Consider the following 23,661-nt stretch of genomic DNA (forward strand, 5'->3'; position numbering starts at 1 on the left):
GCGGTGCTCCGGATCCGTCGCCAGGCCGGTCACCGGGTCCGCCCGCCGGCATGCACCTGCTCAGTGACTCCGTGCACGGCGAGCCCGGAGTGGGGGAGGCGGCCAACCCCAACCCGATACTGATACTGACAAAGGGGGGAGCCAGCGGCGGCGGCGGTGGCGGTGGCGATGGCACCCAGAGGCAGACGGAGGCCACCGCGGGTGGCCGAGTCCGGCCGTACGGCCGATTCGGTGGCGAGCAGGACGAAGAAGAACTAGAGGAGGACGAGGAGGAGCAGGTGGAGGAGGAGGAGGATGACGGGGAGGAGGAAGAGAGCACCGAACCGGGGACGCCAACGCGCTTCTGGTTCGCCGCTGCCGTCGACGGCACGGCCGGCCCACCGAATCCGTGTGGGTCCGCCATCTTGGACGCACTGCGGTCGATGGACGATGGCCGGGGGCCGGTGCGGCGCAGCCCCGACGACAGCGACCTGTTCCTCGCCGTACATCACGACGTCTACGACACGCAGGCGGGCCTGGTGCCGGGTATCGTCTACAGGGGTGAGTAGTGCGCAGCTGCGCTGCCTGATGACTAGCTGTCACCTGTGACAGCTGTCATACTGACACCTGTCAATGTGACAGCTGTCACATGTGTGACACTGTCAGCTGTCATAGTGACAGCTGCCACACTGTCAGCCGTCACTATGACATCTAGCATTATGACAGTTGTCAGAGTAACTATCTGACAGCTGACTACGGTACCTAACGGGTTTCTGTGTCGCGCGTTCCAGTCGAGCTGTGGCATTCGCCCGGGGGCTCGGATATTCGCGACCTGTACGTGGAGACGGTGGCGGGCCCTGCCGGCCGACCACTCAGTGACACGTCCGCCACCGGTCGCTTCGAGGTCGCCGGTTCGCCGCCGCCCTCGAGGGCAAGCGACGAAGTAGGGCCAGCGGCGGCTAGGGGGCCGCTAGGCGATGTGGATCTCACCGGCATCCACCGCAGCACGTGGATCGACCACATGGAGCTGGACTGGTTGCAGCACGCCATGGCGGCCACCGGCCACGGCGGGCGACCTCTGATCTTCGGCGAACCGGACGACGGGGACGGGGATGAGGGCGAGGACGACGAGTCGGGAGACCTGGAGAACTCCATCGAGTTAGACAGAGACGGCTCCGGCCAGCGCCGGGGCGGGCGTAGGCGTCGGCGCCGGCGGTATACACCGCCGCCGGCGCCACCGCCACCCATGCCACGGACATGTCCGGAGAACGTGTGGCGGCTGGAGGACTCAGTGCTCGGGGACGCAGAGCGGCTGGCCGCGAACTGGTCCGTCGCGCGGGAAGCCAACGCGGTCGCCAGCAATTGGAGCAGCGAGGCCCCGGCGAAACTGGCGACCGCCACGGGGGACGACCGTCTGCTGTACTTCAGGTACTACTCCCGAGGCTCCACGCAGGGCTTGATCTAAAGCGCCTCCTTTGCTTTTTGCCTCTCTTCTTGTAGGTTACTTTATCGCACCCTCACCAGCTACGCGGTGTACGAGGTCATCTACACGATGGTGCTCCTGAAAGGTACGTGAGGTGACCATCGTCGTCGTCGCCACCGCCGCGACTTACCAGGTCTGCAGCTGCATGAAACCCACGGATTGTTTGTCACAAACTCTACCTTATCTACTTTACTCATCCCATTTTCGACTTCCTCGCCGGAATCGAAGTGCTGCTCATGGTCCATTCTGGGGTCGCCTGGTCGATCTATAGCTTGTGGTGGACCGAAATTGACAGCCGGGGCCACCTGTTTGCACACAATCCGGTTTCATGCGTCTAGAACCTGGTAGCATTCAGCATTCCTTCCCCACCCAGTCGTCTCACGCCCAGTCGTCTTCTTCTCCACAGAGTGCCAGCTGGTGCTGAAGCAGTCAGCGGGGCTACTCTCTTCGAGCCGTGTGCCTCCCGGTTACCGGGACTGTCAGGTGATGTTTCCGGCGCCGCCATCGACTCCGGCGGCGGCGACGGCGGCAGACGAGCTACCGGGGCTGGTGGTGCAGCTGACGCGCCTAAACACGCCGTGCCGGAGCGGTGGCTACCTGCGGTTCCTGCCCGGGTCGCCGCTGGCGAGCACCGACGAGCTCCCTCCGGGCGCCCTATCGCTGTGCGGCAAGCTGGAGGAGCTGCCGGCCGACGAGCGCTCGTTTCACTTCCGGGCCCACCGCAACACGACGGTGCGTCTCCACCAGCAGCCTGCGTTCGCGCTGCACTACCGGCTCGTCGACTACTGCTACAACGTGACGCTGCGTGATCGGGACGCTAGCGTGCGGTTGCGGCCGACCGGGCCCGGGACAGGGGTCGGGACCGTCCTCGACTGTCACTTCCGAGTGCACCTTCCGTTCGGCTACCGGATCGCGCTCCAGCTGCTGGCCAACGGTCAGCCCGGCCAGCCGCCTGGACCGACCACCAACGAAAGTGTCGTGGCGAGCGAACCGATTCTGCTCGGAACGACGACAGACAAGGGCGGGGGCAGGGGCGCCGACGAGGTGATCGCCGGTGGCCTGCTGGTGGATCTGTACGATGGCGAGGGCCGGTGGCGGCGCTGCTTCAATGCGTCGGCTTCGCCCACTCGCTACACGCTGCTCTCCAGGACCAACCAGCTGGTGGTGAAGGTACGGATGTACGGTGGTGGCGGTGGCGGTGGCGGCGTCGCGAGGACCCCGTCGCTACTGCTCGAGTACTGGGCGGCTCCGGTCGAAGCGATTACCTCGCGCTGTGCGTTCGGCTGGGTCGCGACGGCGCAGCTCTGCATCGCGGCGATCGAGCGGCGGCTACCGTGGCACGGGGCCGAGCTCGAGTGCAACCGGCTCGGTGGCCATCTTGTGTCGATTCGGTCCACCGACGACCAGCAGCTCATCGATCAGGTGCTGCTCAACAGGTGTGGCAACAGAAAGTTCCCGAAACCTCTCAAACAAACTCAACCTCTTTGACCTTTTTTTTCTCAGCCCCGGCTACCGGGACAACGCGGCGTACTGGATCGGGGCGAGTGACGTGATAGCGGAAGGTACCTTCCGCTGGAACGACAAGTTCCCGTTCACCTACACCAGTGAGTATACCTGGGGGTGGGGGGTCCTCAACAGCTCCTAAGGGCCAAAGCTTACTAAACAACACCCTTGCTAAACATCAGAAAATGTCGAGTGTTGTTTCTGGTGCATATACTGGGACATGAAAGGTGTGGTGTACTATGAGCTTTCAAAAGTAGTAGCTAACGACGGACAATACTTTCACTAAAGTCGTCATATTAGGCCACAATTTTCGAATCGAAAACCGCATGAATCCCTAAGCCCTAATGTACTTCCGGTCCGGTCGGTCTCCGCAGATTGGTTCCCGGGCTGGGCACACCATGAGCACTACAACCGACAGCCGAACGATGATGGGCTGAGCGGGCAGGACTGCATCGAGGTACGGCGCCACTTCCAGGCGATGGCCGGCAGCAGCAGCCCGATGGCTGGTGGGGGCCGCGGGAGTCCAACGCTGACCGCGTCGTACATGTGGAACGACCGGAACTGCGATGCGCCCAACTACTTCCTGTGCGAGCGCCTGCTCGACCAAGAGCCGGCCGAACGGCCGTGGAACGAGGCGGAATGTAACGGGACCATCACGCTGAACGTCGAACGACCGAAGGCGACCGTCTGGAGCCCCGGGTTCCCGCAGCTCTACCCGGACAGCGTTGACTGCTACACGGTCATCGTCGCCCCGCCCGGGTACCGGGTCGTGCTGGACTTCGAAGAGATGGTGCTGGAACACGAACCACTGTAAGTCTGGTGCGGTGAGGGGGGGGGGGGGGGGGATTTGACAATACCTTCGCCTGAATTGGACGTTTTCGACGCCGTAGCTGCTCCTACGACTACCTGCAGCTGGTGGAACCGGACAACACCGGCGGGCCGTACGTGCCTTCCAAGTCCGCGAAGTACTTCGCCGGTGACGTGCTGTTCCGGTCCCGCAACTCACGCCACAGCACCAGCCGGTACGGTGACGGCCGGACAGCGGCCGGACACCCGAGGCGGACCAAGGTGGGTCCACCGACGCTGGCTACACCGAGTGGCGGTGAACTCCACTTCAACCTGCCGAACCTGGTGCTCCAGCCGAACGACTCGCGATACACGGGCAGCGGGCCGCTGCCGGCGCCGGACCTGGCGCTTGGCGCCGTACCGCGCAAGATGTGCGGTGACTGGAGCGCGAAGCTTAAGCTGCTACGCTACGTCACGCGCGGCCCGACCATCGGCATCCGGTTCGTGTCCGACTACTCGAACAACTTCGGCGGCTACAAGGCGAAGGTCTCGATGGAAAACGGTAAGTTGACAAGGCAAGGTCACATAAGGACAGCTGGGCATGACAGGTGACAGGAATCTGGGTAGCTCTGCCGCTCTGCCGCACATACCATAGTAGTAGGTACCCAGCTACAGCTTCAACATCACCATCAGTTTCCTCGATCGCCAGCAAGTCCTGCAGTCCTGCCCAGGGTACATCCGAGCACACATCACCCAATGCCCCCCACCTCACCAATCGCATCACAACCATCCGTGAAACGCCTCCATATCCACGGGATGTCTCCTTGGCTTTCTTTGACAACTATGGTCGCCTGTGACGCCACCTCGTGCCAGTACTTGGACTATTTGGCCCTGTCCAATCCTTGCGCAAGGGCCGAGACTTGCAGACCGCACGTTGACCGCAAGCTCCACTCCTGTGGGTCAACCTCTTCAGTCAATTTCTACTTTGTACGTGGCAGTGGACGTACTTGAACAGTCGACGACACAGAAAATGGTCCAATGTAATTTTGCTTTTCCTTTCTTGTGCTCTGTCTCTCCCTCGCGGCGTTCTCTCTCTCTCTCTTATCCCTTGCGCTTTCTCTTTGTGTTAACCTATTTTTACCAGCAACAACTTTTTGTTTCCCTTACGCTCTCTCTTTCTCTCTCTTTTTCTCTGCCTTTGTCTCTCTTTCCCACTCACCCAACATCACTCTCTTCTCTCAGTTCTCGCTTTCTCTCAGTGGCCCTCTCGGCACACCACATCCTACTCACACACACGCACTACGGGTTTACTCAACTCCTCCAGATTATACATAATTCGAGCACTCAAATCGAAATTTCGAGCAGCTTGTTAGAGCTTGCGCAGCAACGTAAACCGGTAAACGCAGGTTGGCGCAAACGTTAAGAATGTAAGACTAAGTAACGCAAAAAAGGGTTTGTTTCTTCTTCTTTTTATCCGGCAGCTACTACCGCCGGTGCGGTCCTGTCCTGCAACAGAGACTCCCTTCACTGCTCCCTTCTGTCCGCTTTGCGCGATAGTTCTTTTTCTGCCATTCACATGACATGACCAGCCCACCGAAGCCTAGCGAGACGACGTACGAGACCTTTAGCCTGCTAGCAATCTAGCGCGCATCTTCTCCATTACGTCGTCCGTTCAGACCTACGTCGTAGGGCTGCTGATGGTGGTGCCAGCATGAATTGTGTATCGTTCTCGTTTATCTGTGGACCGAGTTTGCCTGAGATGTAAGCTTGAGTTACACTGGAGTCACGATCTATGTGTGCCTACGATCTATGTATCGGTCACGATCAGACTAGACTTGTAGCAGACGTGGTGTCCCTGAGGTCTCCACTTCAAGCTTCGGGATGTTGAAACGGCCTAGACAAACTCCATTGGTTACCGATGGTCTGTTGGTACCGTTGCTCATGATCACTCTCAGAAGCCTGGGTGTCCGCGAGGCCAAAGATTGAACGAAGAACAAGAAACGAACAATTTGAAATCAGAAGGTTGTTTACACTCGCCTTTACATACTTGCCGTCAAACGTAGAAACTGGTGCGTGTGTGAGAATTGTGTCTGGGTCCGAGTGCTCGGAGTTACGGCACACAACGGGGTAACGGGGTCAAACAAACCGGAAAGCTTAGCCGAACATGTCGCTCTAACCACCATCATTCGCAGTCGCAGCCACCGCGCTGAACAGTAGGAAACCGAACTACTCCCATCTAATGCTTCCTCCACTCCACCACCAACCACCACCACACCATCACATTATACCAATACCGTACCGATACATGAATTTTGAATACCTATATTTAACTGCTTAGGAAGACCGAGGGCACATGGTAAGTGGCAACCCAATCTACCGCGCGTTCATAGGGTCTGTGTAACCCAGCCTACAAGCGCTCCAAGCCTTTGTAGTGTTACCGATTTGCGGTTGCGATATCAGTTCGTATATAGTATCTCGCGTATGGCTCGAGTATGATGACTGCTTGCCGTTTTCGTTTACTTGCATTTACGCAACGCGCTTTACGCATCGCTCCTTGGACAGCCCTACACATCCGCCTCGTAGGTCGGAAACGCAGACAAGTTCTGGAGCTGTTCCCCACACGACACACATCGGTTGGATCTCGGTTCTGTTGCAATTCTAGGTACAATTACAGTAACGACTCGAAATAACATTCGTCCAGGACGGAAATTGGAATACGTTGTGTTATTGACAGCACCTGTGCCTGTTAACACTTGCGGCAAATTTCATGTCAAAATTCAGATTCAGCTCCAGTAATAACCAAGGCCCAGCCTTTGGATTTTGAGTAATGTATGACATATGACAGATCGCTCGCAAATCGTTAGATTAGATTTGCGGACTAATAATAATAATAGGTACCTCTCTGTTTTCACTCGGGTTTTTCTCCGACTTCAGCTGAATTGCTGCCCAAGCTAGGTGTGCCATCTGTTTCAGAGGTTCTCCACATCGACTGCTCGGTCGGTGCACAGAAGTCGAGCACTGCTTTGAAAGTGAAGCCCACAGATGTGGGGAAGCATTGTGAATTCCAGGGCCAGGAATTGACTTGGTATGTTTCCAACACACTAATTTTCGCTTTCTCTCGTGCTCGTTTATAGTAGCTGTCGTCATCGTGCTGGCCGAAACAAAGCCTATTAAATTGAGCTCAACTGGCTAAAGAGCAGGCTTAACCGCCGGTCCGCAGAACTTTTCATTTCTCGCTCCCCCCCACCCCCACTCGCTATGCATCGCTCGCTCGCTTCATCACTTGCTCTATATCCTTCCGCTTTTCTCTATTGCTCTATCTTTCTATCTATCTTTTCCTATCTGCCTCTGTGCTATAGCAGTTTATATAGATGGTCGCTTTTGTTGGTCGTTGATTTCGGTTTGTGTAACGTGTGTGTGTGTGTGTGTGTGTTTACTACTGCTGCTCCCATTTCAGTTGCGTTGAGCGCCCATTGTTATGGCGTGTGCGTTTATTTGCTTGCCGTACTTGCGGACGTACCTGGGCCTTTCGTTGGTTGCTCCAGAATGGCTGCTGCTGCGAGAGTAGAGTGCATGTGCACCCCGATCATATGGCCGGACAACATGGCGGACGAGGCGATTTGCAGGCAGAACGCTGCCTCCGCTCCGCTTGTTGTTGTGTGTTCCATATCCCCATACCCGAACTGAACTCGCTGCCTTGTGTTTCATGTGTTTCGTTATCTCGTCCCACACATTGACATTTACCACCGATTGGGACCTTCCACACCAAAACTACCCTATACCGGGGGCTCATCGATCCAAAGCAAAATCTATATCTTTTCCCATCTCAATTTCTGCCGGGGGTGCACTCAATGCGCTTACGAACCTTACCTAGTATACAATCTGGCAATCACGAGAGCTTCCGCCCGCCGGCTCTGCGCGGCCCTGCGAGTCTGCCGCCATTTTGTTTTTGAGCGCGGGCATTCCGGGGCGCTTGCCAACTGATCGTTTCGACTCTTCCTGCGGTTTCTTTCCTTCCCAATTCTTCATCACCGGTGCGTTCTGCCCGCGTAGTGACATCGGAGTGCCAGGATGAGCGTATCAAGGCGTACAACAATTCGTGCTACCTGGTCATCTCCTACCCGGAGGTCGACTGGACGACCGCGCAGCAAATCTGCCGAGGGATTGGCGCGAAACTAGCCTCCATTTCGACCACGGACGAGCAGAGGTAGGTAGGATGCGCCGCCGGGATTCCTTCGACTTCCACACTTCGACTTCTCTGTTCCGTACCCACACAGGTTCATCACCGCGAACATTCGCAACAGTCCCGACTACACGCCCCGGTCACTGTACTGGGTGGGCGGCGAGATATCGGCCAGCGGCGACCTGGAGTGGACCGATGGTGTGAAGCTCAGGTTCGAGGTAAGCCGCCGACATAGGCTGCCGACTAAGCAACCCTAGTGACGCAACGCAACGCTCTGGTGGTTGGTTTCCTTTCCATTCTCGGCCCGACTAGGGATGGCTGCCAGGCCAGCGGCCGGAGAGCGGCGACGGTCTGCCGAAGAGTCCCGCCTGCCTGGGGCTCCAGTGGAAGGTGTCGCCCACGCCCATGATCTCGTCCGGGCTGCACTGGACGGCCCAGCGGTGCAGCCTGATCGGTGGCTACGTCTGCAAGAAGCCACGGCCGACGCTCGAGGAGAAGACGGCCCGCAACCGGACGCAGTCGGGCACGGAGGGCCGCCTGCTGTCACCCGGGTACCCCAACCCCTACCCCGCCCACACCGACTACTGGGTGCGGCTGGTGGCGCCCGAGCACAGCCGCATCATCATCCAGTTCCAGCGGCTGGACCTCGAGTATCAGGACGACTGTCTGTACGACTACATCAGCATCCAGAGCAGCGCACCGTCGGCCTCATCGCCTTCGCAGACGACGGCGACGGCGGTGGCGAAACCTGTCGAGCTTGAGTTCTTCTCGAGTTCGGGCCGGTCACGCCCCATACGCTACGTCGGCTGGTCCGGGTCGCCGGATGACGTCACGGGCAATACGCTGCCGGGACCGGATAGCGGCGACCCGAGGGGAGCTGGCGACGAGGTGGTCCACCCATCGTTCCTGCCGTACGTACGGTGGTGCGGTACCCACGATAGCGGTATGTCCCGGTTCAACTTCATCTCGAGCGCCAACGAGGCCCTGATCCGGTTCCACTCGGACTTCTCCGTCACCGGGGCAGGCTTCTCGGCCACCTGGAGTACGGTCGACGTGTCCGGGTGTCCGCTGCAGACGATCACCTCGAAGGAGGGCTCCATCCGCAGCCCCAACTATCCGCACTTTCTGCTGGACAGCGTCGACTGCACGTACGTCATCCAGGCACCGTACGGGCGGCGCGTGTGGCTCGAGTTTCTGTACGCCGAGCTGCTGCAGGATGCGTCCCTGCTGATCGATATCGCGAACGGGCCGTTCGAGCCGTTCACTGAGCACGCCACCGAGACGGGGCACCAGCACCTGAACGACGGTGTGTTCGTCAGCAACGGCGAGCGGTTGGTGGTGCGCCTCCGCACTGGCGCCGTTCCTCGTGGCAAAGGCTTCTACGCCACCTTCAAGACACGTAAGCCACCCGCACACAGCTCTGAGCTCGGAGCTCTGATCCTCTCTCTGATTTCACCCATACAGTGGCGGCCGTGAACGAGCAGCGCTTCTTAAGCTTCACGAATCGGACCAGCGGCACAATGCACTCGCTCAACTACCCTCAGCCGATACCGCTCGACGTTGACTACACGCAGCACCTGATCGCCCCGTTCGGCACGGTCATACTGCTCGAGCTATACGGTGTCGGCTTCAGTCAGCACGGATGCCGCGACACGGGCTTCATTGAGGTAAGAAGCCCCGAGAAGTCAGGGGCGGAGAAGAAAACGGTAGTGGCCTTGGCCTTGGCCTTGTTACTCAAATCCGCGGCTCACCTTCACAGATCTACGACAACTACACCGACAGCAACGGTACGCTGTGGCACCTGTGCGAGCTGCGTGCGAGGAACCCGGAGCTACGGGAGCCGGTGGTCAAGGCGGCACCCATCTACATCACCTCCTACCTGAACACGATCCACATCCGGCAGCACAACGTGAACGGCACCGGCATCCGGCTGAACGCGACCGTCCGCCTGCAGGAGGACGCGGGCTACAAGATGAAGCTGATCGCCAACGAGGACGAGTGGGTCGAGGGCTGCCGGCCGAACCCGTGCCAGCACGGTGGCAAGTGCGTCACGGGCCACCAGCAGCATCAGCGGCGAGGCGCCTGCGAGTGCTTCGGCCACTTCACCGGGCGCTTCTGCGGGCTCAACATCTGCGAGCTGGAGCCGTGCCTGTTCGGCAAGTGCGAGCTAACCGCGTCGAGCTTCAAGGTAAGGCCACTCCGACAAATCCGACATTCCGGCACTCCGACAGATCCGACAATCCCACACTCCGCCATTCCGACACTCCGCCATTCCGACACTCCGACAATCCGACACTCATTCGACTCATCTCGTTCTCCGTGCACAGTGCAACTGCCAGCCGGGCTATCTCGGGCAGCGGTGTGACCAGAAGCAGAAGCCGTGCGCGGAGAACCCGTGCGAGAGCCGGGGCGAGTGCTTCGAGAAGAACGGCGGCTACTACTGCCGCTGCCACGCCTGGTGGGAGGGCCCCCGGTGCGAACGGCGCATGATGCACATCCCGTACAAGCCACTGTCGGAGCGCATGCTGCAGGAACCGTTCTGGCTCGGTCTCATCACCGTGTTCGTCGTGCTGGCCGTCATCGGGCTGGTCTGGTGCGCCAAGCGCCACTTCCCGGAGAAGATCGAGAAGCTGCTGGCCGACGAAACGCAACGCAATCGACGTATGGGTCACTCACCAGCTCACGGTCACTCACATTCTTAGCTCTCCCTCTTCTCTGTCTCTCTCTCTCTCTTTCTTTTTGCCGGGGGATCTCCTTGCCTGTCTAATACTAACGCTACTCCTGTTTCTACTACTACTGCTGCTGCTGGTGCTACAGCCACTTTCCCGCCTCACCACCTGAATACGGCGCTGCGCGAACAGCTGCAGGCGTCCGCCGGGACCGTCTGCTCGTCGAACGCGACTACGCCCGCCTCGCACCGGACCATCTTCGGACGATTGGGTATAAGAAAACCATCCATATTGAGTCTCAGCAGCCCACAGCCAGTTGGAGGGGCTACCGCTAGAACATTTTCTTTAGATGATCTCTTACGGCCCCCTCCTCGACGTAAGACAGACAAACATATGATAACCTTCGTTTAAACTCTCCTTCTCTCTCTCTCTCTCTCTCTCTCTCTCGCAAGAAACAAACTAGCACCAAATTGCAACTCCCATTCGTTTTTACCATTTTCTTTCTTGAGCGCTGAACTGTTGAGCTGCTTAGCCTACCTTCCCTACCTACTACTGCCATTACCACTACCACTAATATCTCTCTACTATCGTGTTATCTCGCAAGCTGTGTCTGTTAGTGTATTGCTCACCTAAACTCACCTTCTTTCTCTCCTCTCCACACTCTTATTCTCCCTCTCTTCCCATCTCTCTCTATCTCTCTCCATCTCTCTCTCTCTCTGTCTCTCTCTTTGTTAGGTTATGCAACACTTAGCTCTCTGTCTGTTCTTGTTCGCCCTTTCCCTTTCCTATTTCCCGATCAGACCATTTGGCCACCAATACTACCAAGAAACAGCAACAACAACTAGAGCTCAAACCATACCACACGCCTAACCGCTATGCAAATCGCTGGTCACAGTTTGTAGTAGAACTCGTATATGACAACTTCCTATCGACTCTCTCACCTTCTCTTTCTCTCTTTTCCTCTAGACCATGTAGTCTGTCGTTTTGCCACCTTCTCTCTCTCTCTCTCTCTCTCTCAAACACACACACACACACATCTCACGCCACTTTACACTACTCAAACACGCGTTGGGAGATTCCCATGGGACCATGTGCTTAACCTCGACCCAATCGACACGTTTGAGGTACATTCCAATCCGACACTACTTCCGAGCGGTTCGTTTCCGTACAGGCAACACCCACCCACCTACCACCGTGAAGCACCACACTAGCGCTAAAGAGCACATAGCACACACACACAAACAAAGGAAGGCACTGACACTTGACATCTGCTTGGTGTCTGATGTAGAACTTTACCAAGTGCCTTCTCATGACATGACGACACCACTGGCCTGGCGAGCCGTACACGCTGCACGACAGTCAGGTCGTCGTACAGCATCCTCTTCTCCAGTAAAGTAAAGGCTCCAGTACAAGCCCAGCTTCGACCCTCTAGGCACGAGATGAGAGCAAAACATGTTCTTCAGACTATAGAATCACCTGCTAGTGAGCTGCTAGCACCCTAGCCTAAATCTCTTCCCGTAGGTCTCTTGCTCTTGCTAAACTTGGACCCTACATAGGCGCAAGCTAGAGCAGATTTCGAACTTCACAATTGCCACACCAATCTAGCCAATCTTCCTTTTTTGTGTGAGCGTAGACGGTAACTGGTAGGGTAGATGATACCGAGAATCCAGTTACAAGACGCAAGGATTCGCTATCCCACACCCCGGCTGTGATCGTTTTCAACTCCCTCTCCACCATACTTTACGAGCCCGGCTACAATCCCGTCGGTGCCTGGTGCTTTGCTATACTTTAGTCGTCAGACGGGGTCCCTTTCGGGTCCCTACGATGCTCGGTGGCATAAACAGTTTTCGTATCCGCCAGGGGAGCCTCTGGCTTCTGGCTTTGGTAATTTGGTCGTCGAGTAATCGAGTCAATCAAAATGCTGGGCCCATCGCGAGAGAACCTCTGGCTGGTTACTGATCAGATTTCCAACCTTATCCCGGCAACAGGTGATCTTAGGTATGAAGTTGTTTTGGTGACCTGCTACCGTTTTGTAACATTGTCTTGTGGGTCCGTATCGCACTACGCTTCCCTCAACTTCACGTAGTCTCCCATCTTCTCACAATTGTTTCATTTTCTTGTGAACTCTCATCTCCGCTTGTCGGACGTTTCTATCGTTGCCGCAAATGCAATGTGCTTTAGCTCCGTCACATTCCTACAGTCAATTTCGTCGAATTAACCGGATGGTGTACTCCCAAGACGCGCACCCAAGACTTGTTGGTCACAGCTCGTAATAAATGTTTTTAGAGCGCTCCATCTCTCTCTCGCTAGTTACATCTTCGTTTACTGGTTGTGGCGACTCCCTGATGGCCTGTCTGTACACATCTTGCCTCCGTTCTTGTTTCCGTAGGAAGTCCGTATCGAAGCGAGTCTGCGTGTTAGTCCCGCCCGTTGTACTTGGGCAAGTTATTCGACATCGAATCACTGCGCCAACCACAGGCAGTGATCTAAGTCCATGTTGGCCCCTTTATAGGTTCTCACGTTGACCAGACTCGATGGGTGTGAAAGACCAATCCAGACGTGATCTAGTTGATTGAAAGTAGCTCCAACTGAGTCTTTTCTGAGAAAGTCTGAGAAAAAGTACAGGAAGCAACCGAAGTCGGAAGACTCAAAACTCTGAATGTCTAGGATGATTACTATTGGAAGTTGGTGTTGGTACTTGGTACATGGATGAAGTTTTTGGTGTCAGAATACTAGCATACCTGCGTGATAAGATCAGCACCCTGGCATGAAAGCACCCGGTACTGGCCAAGTATGCCGCTTACTATCAAAGCGAGGGGCGCGCGTGCCCACAGATATGTTACTGTGTACACGAAACGATTAGACAATCCAATTCTTCCTCTACTGCCATCACCGTGTGCAGCCGTGTGCTTTCGAAACCAGGAACGGCGCAAGCTGTCAGTGAGAGGATGGCCACCGGCTATGCGTACTTGACTTCAACGTTGACGTTCTCTGTTTTACGGTCGAACCTACAGCAGCTGGAAGCCACAGACCATGCTAACCCAAAAACGAACTTTTTCAGGAGTAGTGCGTAAATATCGGTTGCTTAGTGACATTAGCTGAGACTCATTGGAGTGTAGAGTGTTGAGTTTGACGTTTGAGCATTGTTTTAGGGTGACCCTGAACCGACCGCCGGCTCCGGATCCGGCTGGCTGTGTAAATAGCAACACCCATCAATCTATCGATTAGTTACAAAACCAACGCATTACCGTACTGTGCCTACAATCTTCTATCGTTGACGTATCTAGCAAGCTGTTTCACTAACCGTTGCACTTTACAAGTGTCCAAAGTGTGTTTGTTCCATTAGTTCACCTCTTCTACTGCATTATTGTTGCCGTTTAACTGACTTGTGTACCAAATTAGCGCATGAGTTGCAAAGTTTTTCTCATTTTCCATACAAGTAGTTTGTCAAACTAATTAGCAACTACACACACCCTCACACACCCTCACACACCGGAGAGACACATCACCTCAAGCCCTCACGGTGGACATGCCCCTTCTAATCCGGTCTCTCGATACCTGTTGGTCTTCGCCCGCTATCTTCCCCAGGGACGCCCTCGCCAAGGAAGAAGCGCAACAACTCCACGCCGACGAAGAAGAACGTTAACGAGAAGAAGCAGATCCTGCAGCAGCTCGTGTCACCGGCCCAGAACGCAGCTACCAAAGTACGTCCTGCCTGAGTGCAATGCCCCCTTGCCTTACTCTTTAAACGCCAACGTTACCACTATGTTGAAAGAAATGACCGAAAATTGGATCTCGATGCTATTCCAACACTGTACTCAACCTGTAATCCAACTCCAGACAGTATATTCCAACAACTAAGAGTTAGTTTTTCGATTTCAAGTAATGTCTGACAATTGGTATCGGATGTATCGACATCCAGTCGAGGATTACTTTGAGTCGGGTCATGGCCACATCCTTTTTTGAGTTGTAACCGAATGTCCGGTGCGTTTTCAACACAGTGGTAGTAGTAGTAGTAGTGGCCAATGCCGATCCTAGGATGAGCCTATGAGTAATGGAGGTTCCCCCACGAATACATGCCCGGTTTCTCCCGGTTTTGCAGCAAGTCAGCCTGGGTGAACTGATACAGATGTCCGAGAACCGGCTGAAGGCCGGTAGCTACGGCGCCGACCCGGAACCGGGCCTGACGGAGACGACGTTCTCGGAGAACTCGCTGTCGGTCGCGTCGATGGTGCGCCAAATCTCGGACCCGAAGCTGGAGAAGAAGGTCACGTTTGCCCGGCTGCTCAGCAAGGTGTCCGCCGAGATGAGCTCCGGCTCGGAGGTCCTGGCGAATGTGAGTAGCGACTGCACGCCCCGTGTACCGTGTATGCCAAAACTCGGCCGTACCGTTCTGTGTGTGTGTGTGTGTCTGTATTCCTCTGGTTTGATTATGTCATCATTTGGCAACAAGAATAAGTTGAAAACTGCTGTCATGTATGAAATCATCCGCTTACACGTTACAGCTTCTGAACCGTAATGCTGCTTCGTTCTTGTTATCCTCCGCAAACCCCGACACACCCCGTTGTTTTGTTTTTGTTTTGGTTTTGGTTTCACATTCTGTTTTTTCCATACTCGTCGTTTTGGTTCATTGACCGTTCACCGTGAGACGTTAACATGGACTACTCAATTTGACATTTGATGCGTGCGTTTCCGCGCGTGTGGCGTTGATCATGGTTGTGGTTCGGACGTTCGGGCCGGAAGGTGTCCACCCGTCCATCCGTCCGTCCGTCCGTCAGGCTTTCCGCATTGCGTCCGCACAGCGCTCCGTCCGATGTCGGACGGAGAACTCTCTTGCCGGAAAGCAAGGTCTGTCGGGCCAGACCGAAGGGGTCCCCCCCCTGCTTGCCCCCTTGCGTGTAGCAGTATGCCCACGGCCACCGGCCAGGGAGCACCGGAAGCTCACCGAAGCCGAAACCGAACGACGTCAATTGAAAACTCGTTTATCTCTTCACCTTCACAAAGGGGACGAAGCATTCTAGTGCACTAAGTCTTCCGAACGAGGTACCGCAGCGGGCGAACTCGGTGCCACCGTCACCATGCACGAACGAGGTACGCTCGCCGCACAGCACCTCGTCGAACCAGGGCAGCGATTCGCTGTCCAGCTCGGACCTCGTCCTGCACGACTTCGGGCTGCGCCGGGTACGCCCCAAGGTCTCGAGCGCCGACTCCATACTGGCGATGTTCAAGAACTTTGCCGCGTCCAGCTCGGCGATCGGGGCGCTCCAGTCGTCGATCGTTATCTCGCCGTCGTCCACACCGCCGACGGCGTCCAGCCCGCAGGACGATGCGCCGGGCGATGACGACTCGTCCACCTCGTCCAACCAGACCCCCGTCAGCTACTCGAGCGGTGGCGGCTGCGGCGTCGGCGGCATCGATGTCGGTGGTGGGGGTGGTGGAGCAGCTGGTGCTGGTGGTGGTGGTGGTGGAGGTGATGGTGCTAGCAGTAGTGTAGCAGGAGCTTCCGACTCGCCCGTGTTTTACCGCCAGAGCACCATCGAGGTACCGGTCCTGGATGCGCTCAGTGCGCACAAGTCGGCCGGAGCGGTGGGCTCCAGCGGGGTACCGGCTGCCGCCGCCGCCGCCGCCGCCGCCGCCCAGCTGCATCCGCCATCCATACTGCTCGAGATACCGAGCAACGGGATCAACAACAAGTGTCTGTCGCCGATCCGCGAAATGCCGACACCGATACCGTCGCCCGCACTGACGCCCATCATGCCACGCCCATACCGGATGCGAACGCCTCAGTCGATCCACGACGAGTCAATGTCTGTGACGTTCGACGGCAGCTACGGCGACTACCATGTAAGTACACCATCTGGCTACTGGTCCAGGGTTGTTTCTGCCCCAGGTCACTAGACCCAACTATTACCAGAGTCCTAGCCTGGACATCGACAAGATGCATCGGTGGACTTGTAGCTTAATGCTGTAATGCGCCCAAATCACTTGGCAAACTCATGACATTACCACACCATTGTGGCCTGGCGAGACCTATACGTTGCTCGTCGTCGGTGCGGTCGTCCTACACTGCGCACAGTCCGCTGTTGCAACGAGGCTTCTCCATTGTCCCTATACGGGCGCATAATCAATCGGAGCATCCTCGGGTTCGATACGGATGCCAGATTTATAAATCTACACCCACTATCGTTACTTACCTCTTGAAGACTGTGAAGTCCACTGACTTTAGCGTTGAAGTTCCCAAAACGATTTTTGAATAATATTATATTTTGGGCAGCTGTCAAGCTCGTTTTGTAAGATGCCGCCAGTCGAATATCCGGCAGTACGAATGGACCAGCAGTACGAATATCCTTCGAGATGCGTCAGCATTATACACAGCTTAGCTGAGTGCTGAGAACCCCGAATAACAGCGCGGGGGTAACCGGTGCTAATCTCTATGTTCCAGAAGCGTCATCAGATTTCGATCGAAATTCAACAACCCGACGATCGGGACCACGTGGACTACTCGTCGGCGCTGCAGTGCAGTGACTCCGCCGCACCCACCAGCACCAGCCACAGTGCTGCCGTACCGACGGTGGTGTGCATCGACGTCCACCCGCCGACGCCCGATCGACGGAACCGCACGGAGCGGCCACGCGACCTGATCATCCCGGACCTCATCATCCAGCAGCCGAGCCCGACGAGGGAGCGCACCAACGTGGTCCTCATTCCCGGGTCGCCGCCTCCGCAGCGATCCACTGCACAGGACTCGGTGTTCGATGCCGACCCGATGATGAGCCCGCCCACCATTATGCTGAGCCCGGCGGGGACCTCACCGGGTCAGCATCAGCAGCAGCGGCGATTTCTAAAGCAATGGGAGAAGCCCACGTCCCTCGACCTGCCGTTCGACCCGCCGATGATTACGATCACGTCCAACAGCAGCGAGGTGCTTGGGTCGGACGCCGAGGTACCGTCGCCGGCGCTGCAAGGCGGCAGCGGCACGGGCCGCAAGTCGGGCACCGGCGGTCTGCTGGCGGCGGCTGCCCCAGGCACCTCGGTCGGTATGTGCTACCTGAGCCCGTTCTCCATGGCCGGCATTCGGGGCGATCGGGCGCCCTCCGAGAGTAACCTCAGCTCGTCCGGCTACTCTAGCATGGCCAGTCCCGGGCCGAGCCGATGCGGCTCGAACAATCCGCTCTTCTCGGCCGAGTCCGACGATCCGGGATCAGGTAAGCAGAGCAACCGGCGAGAGAGTTTACACACTTACCTTACCGACCGACATTTCCGACTGGGTTCCGGTCCGGGCTTCGTCAGGTCCGTCCGGATCGAGCTACTCCGGGTTCCACGCGCTCTTCAGCACCCGCCGGCAGGCGTCGGCCCAGAAGCGAAAGGAGGGTACCGGGCTGGCCGGTGGCTCCGGACCGAGCGGTAGCTCGGCCGCTTCGGCCGCCAACTACCCCAACCAGCCGTTCCGGCTGCGCTCCGACTCCGAGACGCTGTCGGACGAGCCGTTGTTCGAGTCGAACGACGAGGGCATCGGGACGGACCACCTGGACGAGAAGATCGAGGAGGGCGAAATCTGCAGCGCCAAAGAGCTGGAGCTCTACCTCGGCAAGGAGCTTATCCAGACCGGGCAGGACATCCTGGGGCAGGAGAACCCGGCCATGGCCCAGCTGCAGCTGCCCTCGATCGTCATCCAGTCGGAGAACGGGTGCGACAAGCTGTCACCCGTCTCGTCGCGCTCGGAGAGTCCACTGAGGTAAGGGACCCATCTCCCTTTCCCCCACCGAGTGGGTGGGTCGCTACTACAACAAAACCAATTCAATTCACTCCAATCCACTACACTTGCAGCGAACGTAACTCCACCATGGAACGGTTCTCGCCCATGTTTTACGGCAAAAAGGACCAGCAGCTCCCGTTCACCGACTCCGACGGGCTGTACGACTTCCCGTCGTCCGACGGGCGCGGCCCGGGCACCGCGCAAGTGACCACCACCCACCGGAAGTGTGTCGGGCGCAGAAAGGATCGGCGCATCGGGCGCCCCTCCGCCTGCGCTCTACTGTCGCCGTCCAAGTCGACGTCGCTGCTGCTGGAGGTACCGCACACCGAGAGCAAGGAGAACGTGACCACGCTCCACCTCGGCTATGGCGGCGTCACCAAGTTCCCGTCGTGCGCTTCCGTCGCGCCGGCCCGCAAAAGCCCGAAACGGCGCAGCCAACAGCGCAATCAAATCATCGCCAGCAGCTCCTCGTCGACCGAGTCGCTCACCTCCACGCGCGAGTACATGCTGCGCCCGACGAAAGGTAAGCGTGTCTCCAACGCGGTATCTGGTGTTCTAGTCCTATACTCTCCTCCTACCAACAGGTCCGAGTAGCGTCGCGTTGGCCACCTATCATCCGGGACACATGGGCGGCTCCGGCGACGATACGGACGAGGTAGGTGTACCGAGGACAACGACCAGCACCAGTCCCGATTCCCGCTCACCGCCCGCACCCAGCCCCACTCCCATCGCTCGACCCGACCTGAACTCCCGAACCCGAATACTGATTTGTTTTCTACAAATTTCTACTTAGTAACCCACCCCTACAGGTTGCCAGGTGTTGTTACTAGACCGTGAGTTCTTGTCACCGCGCGCGCGCGCGGGAATCGCTAACGGGTTTCGCTACGAACCGCACGCCACCAAACGACAACGCCAAACACAAACGGCGTCATTTGACGTTAGAGCTTCAGTAAAATGGCTACCCTTGTGTGCATAGCTCGCTAGCCCCGGCGGCGGCGGCGTGTGGTCGTCCAAAACCTTGTCGGATGCCGTGTAGTTGTTCGCCTTCGCTACTACGAGCGGGCCTTCCGTGACACACACACACACACACACACACAGCCAGTATTTTGGCCACGAAAAGCTCAAGCGCAGCAAGCGTCTACGAGCGCGCGCGCCAGAAATTGCGTAGTTAATGTTAACTGTCATCCATCGCCGCCTTGTGTTCTATGTTTTTTTTCCGTATCTCAACCAAACCAAAAACTACACTCATTGCGCTGCGCCATCATCTCAGCTCTAGCCCTCAGTTACTACCGCTTTACTCTGCTCACCGTTGTTTTCTATTACTACTACTACTACTACTATTACTATTAGTACCATCGTTTCATCTTTCGTTTTTTGCATTACCTGTCTATAAACAGTCTTCGTTCTTCAGTGTTCATTGCCAGAGGAGCGCTCTATTCTGTAGCGAGTTTGAGAATATCTACATAAAGATACATATATATATACATGTATGCCTAGTTATCCGTTTTCCGTTTCTCTATACAACCGCTTTGAGTATTTGTACATGAATTCTTACCTGGTATCTTGCCTGTGCTAGAGCGCATCATTTGCATCCGTTCGCAAAGCACATAGTGTACATAGCGCGTTGTTACGAAGCAGCATTTCCGTAGAAAACGTTTTGTGGTTGTCTCTACTCAGTTTTCCTTCCGTTCTGATTAGTTGCCCAGCTGTTGCAGGTTGGCATAATATACCGTCGGTGCGGACCAAAAACAACCCCCGTACCCCGACAACCGCCCCGACCCCCCACCCACGCTTTTCCTCGAGCTCCCCGCCCTTCCTAACCCAAAACCAGTTTGTTGCGCGTTGTGTTGTGTTTGATGCACATTTAGGGCCAGGGCCAAGAAGAAGAAGCTACCAACAACCTATACCCTCTGTCGCTCTCTCTCTCTCTCGCTCTCTCTCTCTCTCTCTCTCTCTCTCTCTCTCTATTGGTTTGGTTTCTTTCACTTTTTCTTTATTTCTGAGAGCTCTCTCTCTTTCTCTCTCTCTCTCTTATGTTTGGTTCTTTGGAACTTTGGTTCTCCTACTGGGTCCTACAGTGCTGGACAAAACATTTGCAAACGCAGTGCGAACGCAGCTTAACGCTTGCCTCAGTAAACAGCAATAGTCCACGATATCGACAGGACAGTAGTGCCCTACGTTATCTCGCCATCTCACACGGGGCGTACCACGTAGACGTGTCTAAAAAACCTTGCGGTTCATCGTCTGCCTCATTCTCATGACATGATCAGCCCACCTGGAGCCTGGCGAGGCGTATACACTGCACGACGGTGACCGTCGTCGTACACGGCGCCGAAGGTTTTTATTGTTGTGAAATACTTCAGCAGAGGCTCTCTCTACTCTAGCGCACGGTATGAGATTGTATGACGGCTACATGCACTAAAAGGGCCCTTCATTATCGCCACTCTTTGAAACAGAACTACGGAGGGACTGTAACTCCAGGACACTGAGGGATCAGCACTGTTGCCCCCAAATGCCCCAAATGACAATATGCTTAGCGAAAGTGGTGATCTGGATCCAAAGCTAAGATTTGCCACAACCAATGTTTGACCCCGACATGTATACTTTTGGTTCAAAATTGTGAAAAACGTTGTCTGGGAAGGAAATTCTTGTTGAATGCCATTTCTGGTCGAATTTTAGGATGGTATGCATTAGAGCAAATTTGATTCCACATTTGTTCAGCACCTTCAGTCGAACAGAAATAACTTCCGGTTCAAATCCTCACTATCCTCATGTCTCTGTGCACGATTGGGTACGAATGTTTTGTCCAATACCGTACGAAACCGTCTGCTGTGGACGACAGAGAGAGAGAGAGAGAGAGAGAGAGAGAGAGAGAGAGAGAGAGAGAGAGAGAGAGAGAGAGAGAGAGAGAGAGAGAGAGAGAGAGAGAGAGAGAGAGAGAGAGAGAGAGAGAGAGAGAGAGAGAGAGAGATCTCTTGTTCTCCGAGTGCCGAGTAGATACCGTTCTCTCCTGCCGTAAACCGTATTTGCAAACCCAATACTACTGTTACCAGCAGTACTCGTTACTTTAACCTTGTTGCGAATGAGTGTTTCCGATTTAGATCAGGCTGTAACCGTGTATTGGTCTTTTTTCGGTTTAGTTTTCACTTGATTTTGTTTCGTTTTATTTACTTTCACTTTCACCCCATTGCAAGTGCCGCCATTACTTGACCGTTGTCACCAATCGATCGTATCGCTTTGCAGGACATATCTAGCCAGATACTGCCAAAGGCTGCCGCGGAAGAAGTGCTCAACAAGCCGGTCCACAAAATTAGGCACCTGAAGGCGATCGGGAATCAAATACGGTACGCTATCGGCGAGGGCTAGGCGAGGCGGGGATCGCTGCCTGCTGCGCGTGTACCGCTTGTTGTTGTTCTATTCACCTCCAGGTTTCTGCGTCGCCTGGAGCGCTCGATCCACCGAAGGGAGCACACCCAGCCGCAGCCGTCAGACGAGGTGAATTGCTGCCACGACGCGAACGATTCACCCCAAACGTCAACGCCGCTGATCAAGTTCAAGCAGTCGCAAATTGAAGAAGAGGAGGAACCGGACGAGGACGAGAGGCAGCATCCGAACAGCGGTTACTGCGTTGTTGGCGTACCGAATAAGGTGAGTCGGCCGATGGTGCTGGTGAGTGAGAGAACTACTGAACCATGGCTGGCGGCCATCTTTCTTTCTCGTGTCAGCTCTGCTTCACGTCGTCGGTCAGCAGCACGATGGCCCACCAAACGGTAGCCAATTCGAGACAGCACTGTAAGATCTCTCGCCAACGGCGCGTTCCGAGTCACGATTGTCACCCCATCAAACCGTGGTCCGAAGCCGAACGGAAGCTGCTGGAGAACGACGTGAACAGCGACTAGAGCTTCGCTGTCTGGGTTCTCTAGAAACCGGGGCCGCGTTGCCCGGTAATGGACTTAGTATTGATCCTAGCTAGGACTGCGTTTATCCAACATCTAATTGTTGTTGAACTTGTCAGCACCGACCGGCGTTTTGCCGCCGTTTTTCTTTGTCGCCCTCTGTTTCTGTGCTACTAATAGGGCAGATGGGTTGTACCCATCGTCACATCGTCGTTTTGGGTTACACGCGTTTTTTCTTTGATGTCTAGTCAAGCTCGTATAGAGAGTATCGAACACTATAAGTGCGTTGGCAGTGTACTGGAGTACCTACAAGCAAATAAACGAAACAGAACAAAGAAATACATAACGCCAGCCAGCCAGCATACGACGAAGGGTGTCGCAAGCAAGCAACTGGGCTTCGATGATATAGCAATATAGATTAATACCACGATACACAAATATGTACAAAGATGCATTAGATATTAAACTTCGATTTATGGGCACCAACTCTTAAGCTACTGCTTCCCGTTGCGCGAGTTCTGGGACAACAGGAAAAACTGTTCATCACTTTTGGAGACTAAAACTAAGGAACCGCGGCTGAGTATTGTAACTGCTCGAAAACCACTTTCTCGCTAAAACTCTGGTGACGCTCAGCAAAAACGTTTATATGTGTTCAGTTTCGCAGTCATGTTCATATCGCAACCACCCGTTTGGATATTCGCGTATGTCAGAATATATATGTATCATAAATGTATGCGCAATACAAACAACATGAGCTAAAAAATGTGAAACTTTTCTACGAACTAGGATTCAGCTGAACTGACCAGTATGAAAGCACGAAGAAGAAGAAGCAGAAGAGCATACTTACTATCCAAACCATAGGTCTCCCCTTCCCACACACCAACACGAGCAAGCAAGTAACAAAACTAACTAAATGTGAAAAATTGATACATAACCCGAGCAGAGACTGATTTTCTAACGCAAGTAAGAAGCAAAAAAAGTGTGTGTTAAAAACTACCGAGCAAACAAACAAACTTACTCGTAGGGTAAACTTATTTGTCACACTGGATGCAAACCAAATAATTCTCACACTCTACCCTCACCCCCTTCCCGCGGGGGCGCCCCCCCCCCTCTCGCAAACACACACATATTTACTAACACGCAGTTCGGAAAACAGAAGTTGCATAAACGCTAGATAATCCACTGTCTCGCTGTTTTATCCTGTTTAGCGTAAGTTTTACTCTTCGAATACTATTAAGTAAGGGAACCAACGATGTGTGTTTGTGTTTGAAGTTTACATGTGCTAAATGCGCGTACAGAGTACAAGTTTTCGTATTCGAAGATCGGAAGGGAGGAAAGAAAAAAAACGCATTAACGCACACGCTCATCTGGACATACTTAAATGTTGCTTCTTCTGGAAAAACTTA

General features: G+C 55.2%; 1 protein-coding gene across 1 annotated transcript; it reads left to right on the forward strand.

Annotated features, from left to right (window-relative positions):
• Positions 1-50: 50 nt before the first annotated feature.
• LOC128279046 (uncharacterized) lies at positions 51-22,258 on the forward strand. The gene is given in 25 exon segments (XM_053017770.1): positions 51-540; positions 771-1,547; positions 1,869-2,898; positions 2,966-3,066; positions 3,340-3,775; positions 3,856-4,313; positions 6,090-6,107; positions 7,805-7,958; positions 8,029-8,152; positions 8,247-9,333; positions 9,399-9,601; positions 9,694-10,122; positions 10,262-10,595; positions 10,752-10,979; positions 14,192-14,307; positions 14,706-14,939; positions 15,608-16,034; positions 16,101-16,447; positions 17,046-17,808; positions 17,894-18,338; positions 18,431-18,909; positions 18,944-19,014; positions 21,603-21,703; positions 21,788-22,007; positions 22,085-22,258. Coding segments are annotated over 25 exon segments (9,246 nt in total).
• Positions 22,259-23,661: the final 1,403 nt, after the last annotated feature.

Source organism: Anopheles cruzii, chromosome X (assembly GCF_943734635.1).
Source record: "Anopheles cruzii chromosome X, idAnoCruzAS_RS32_06, whole genome shotgun sequence".
Classification (NCBI taxonomy): Eukaryota; Metazoa; Arthropoda; class Insecta; order Diptera; family Culicidae; genus Anopheles; species Anopheles cruzii.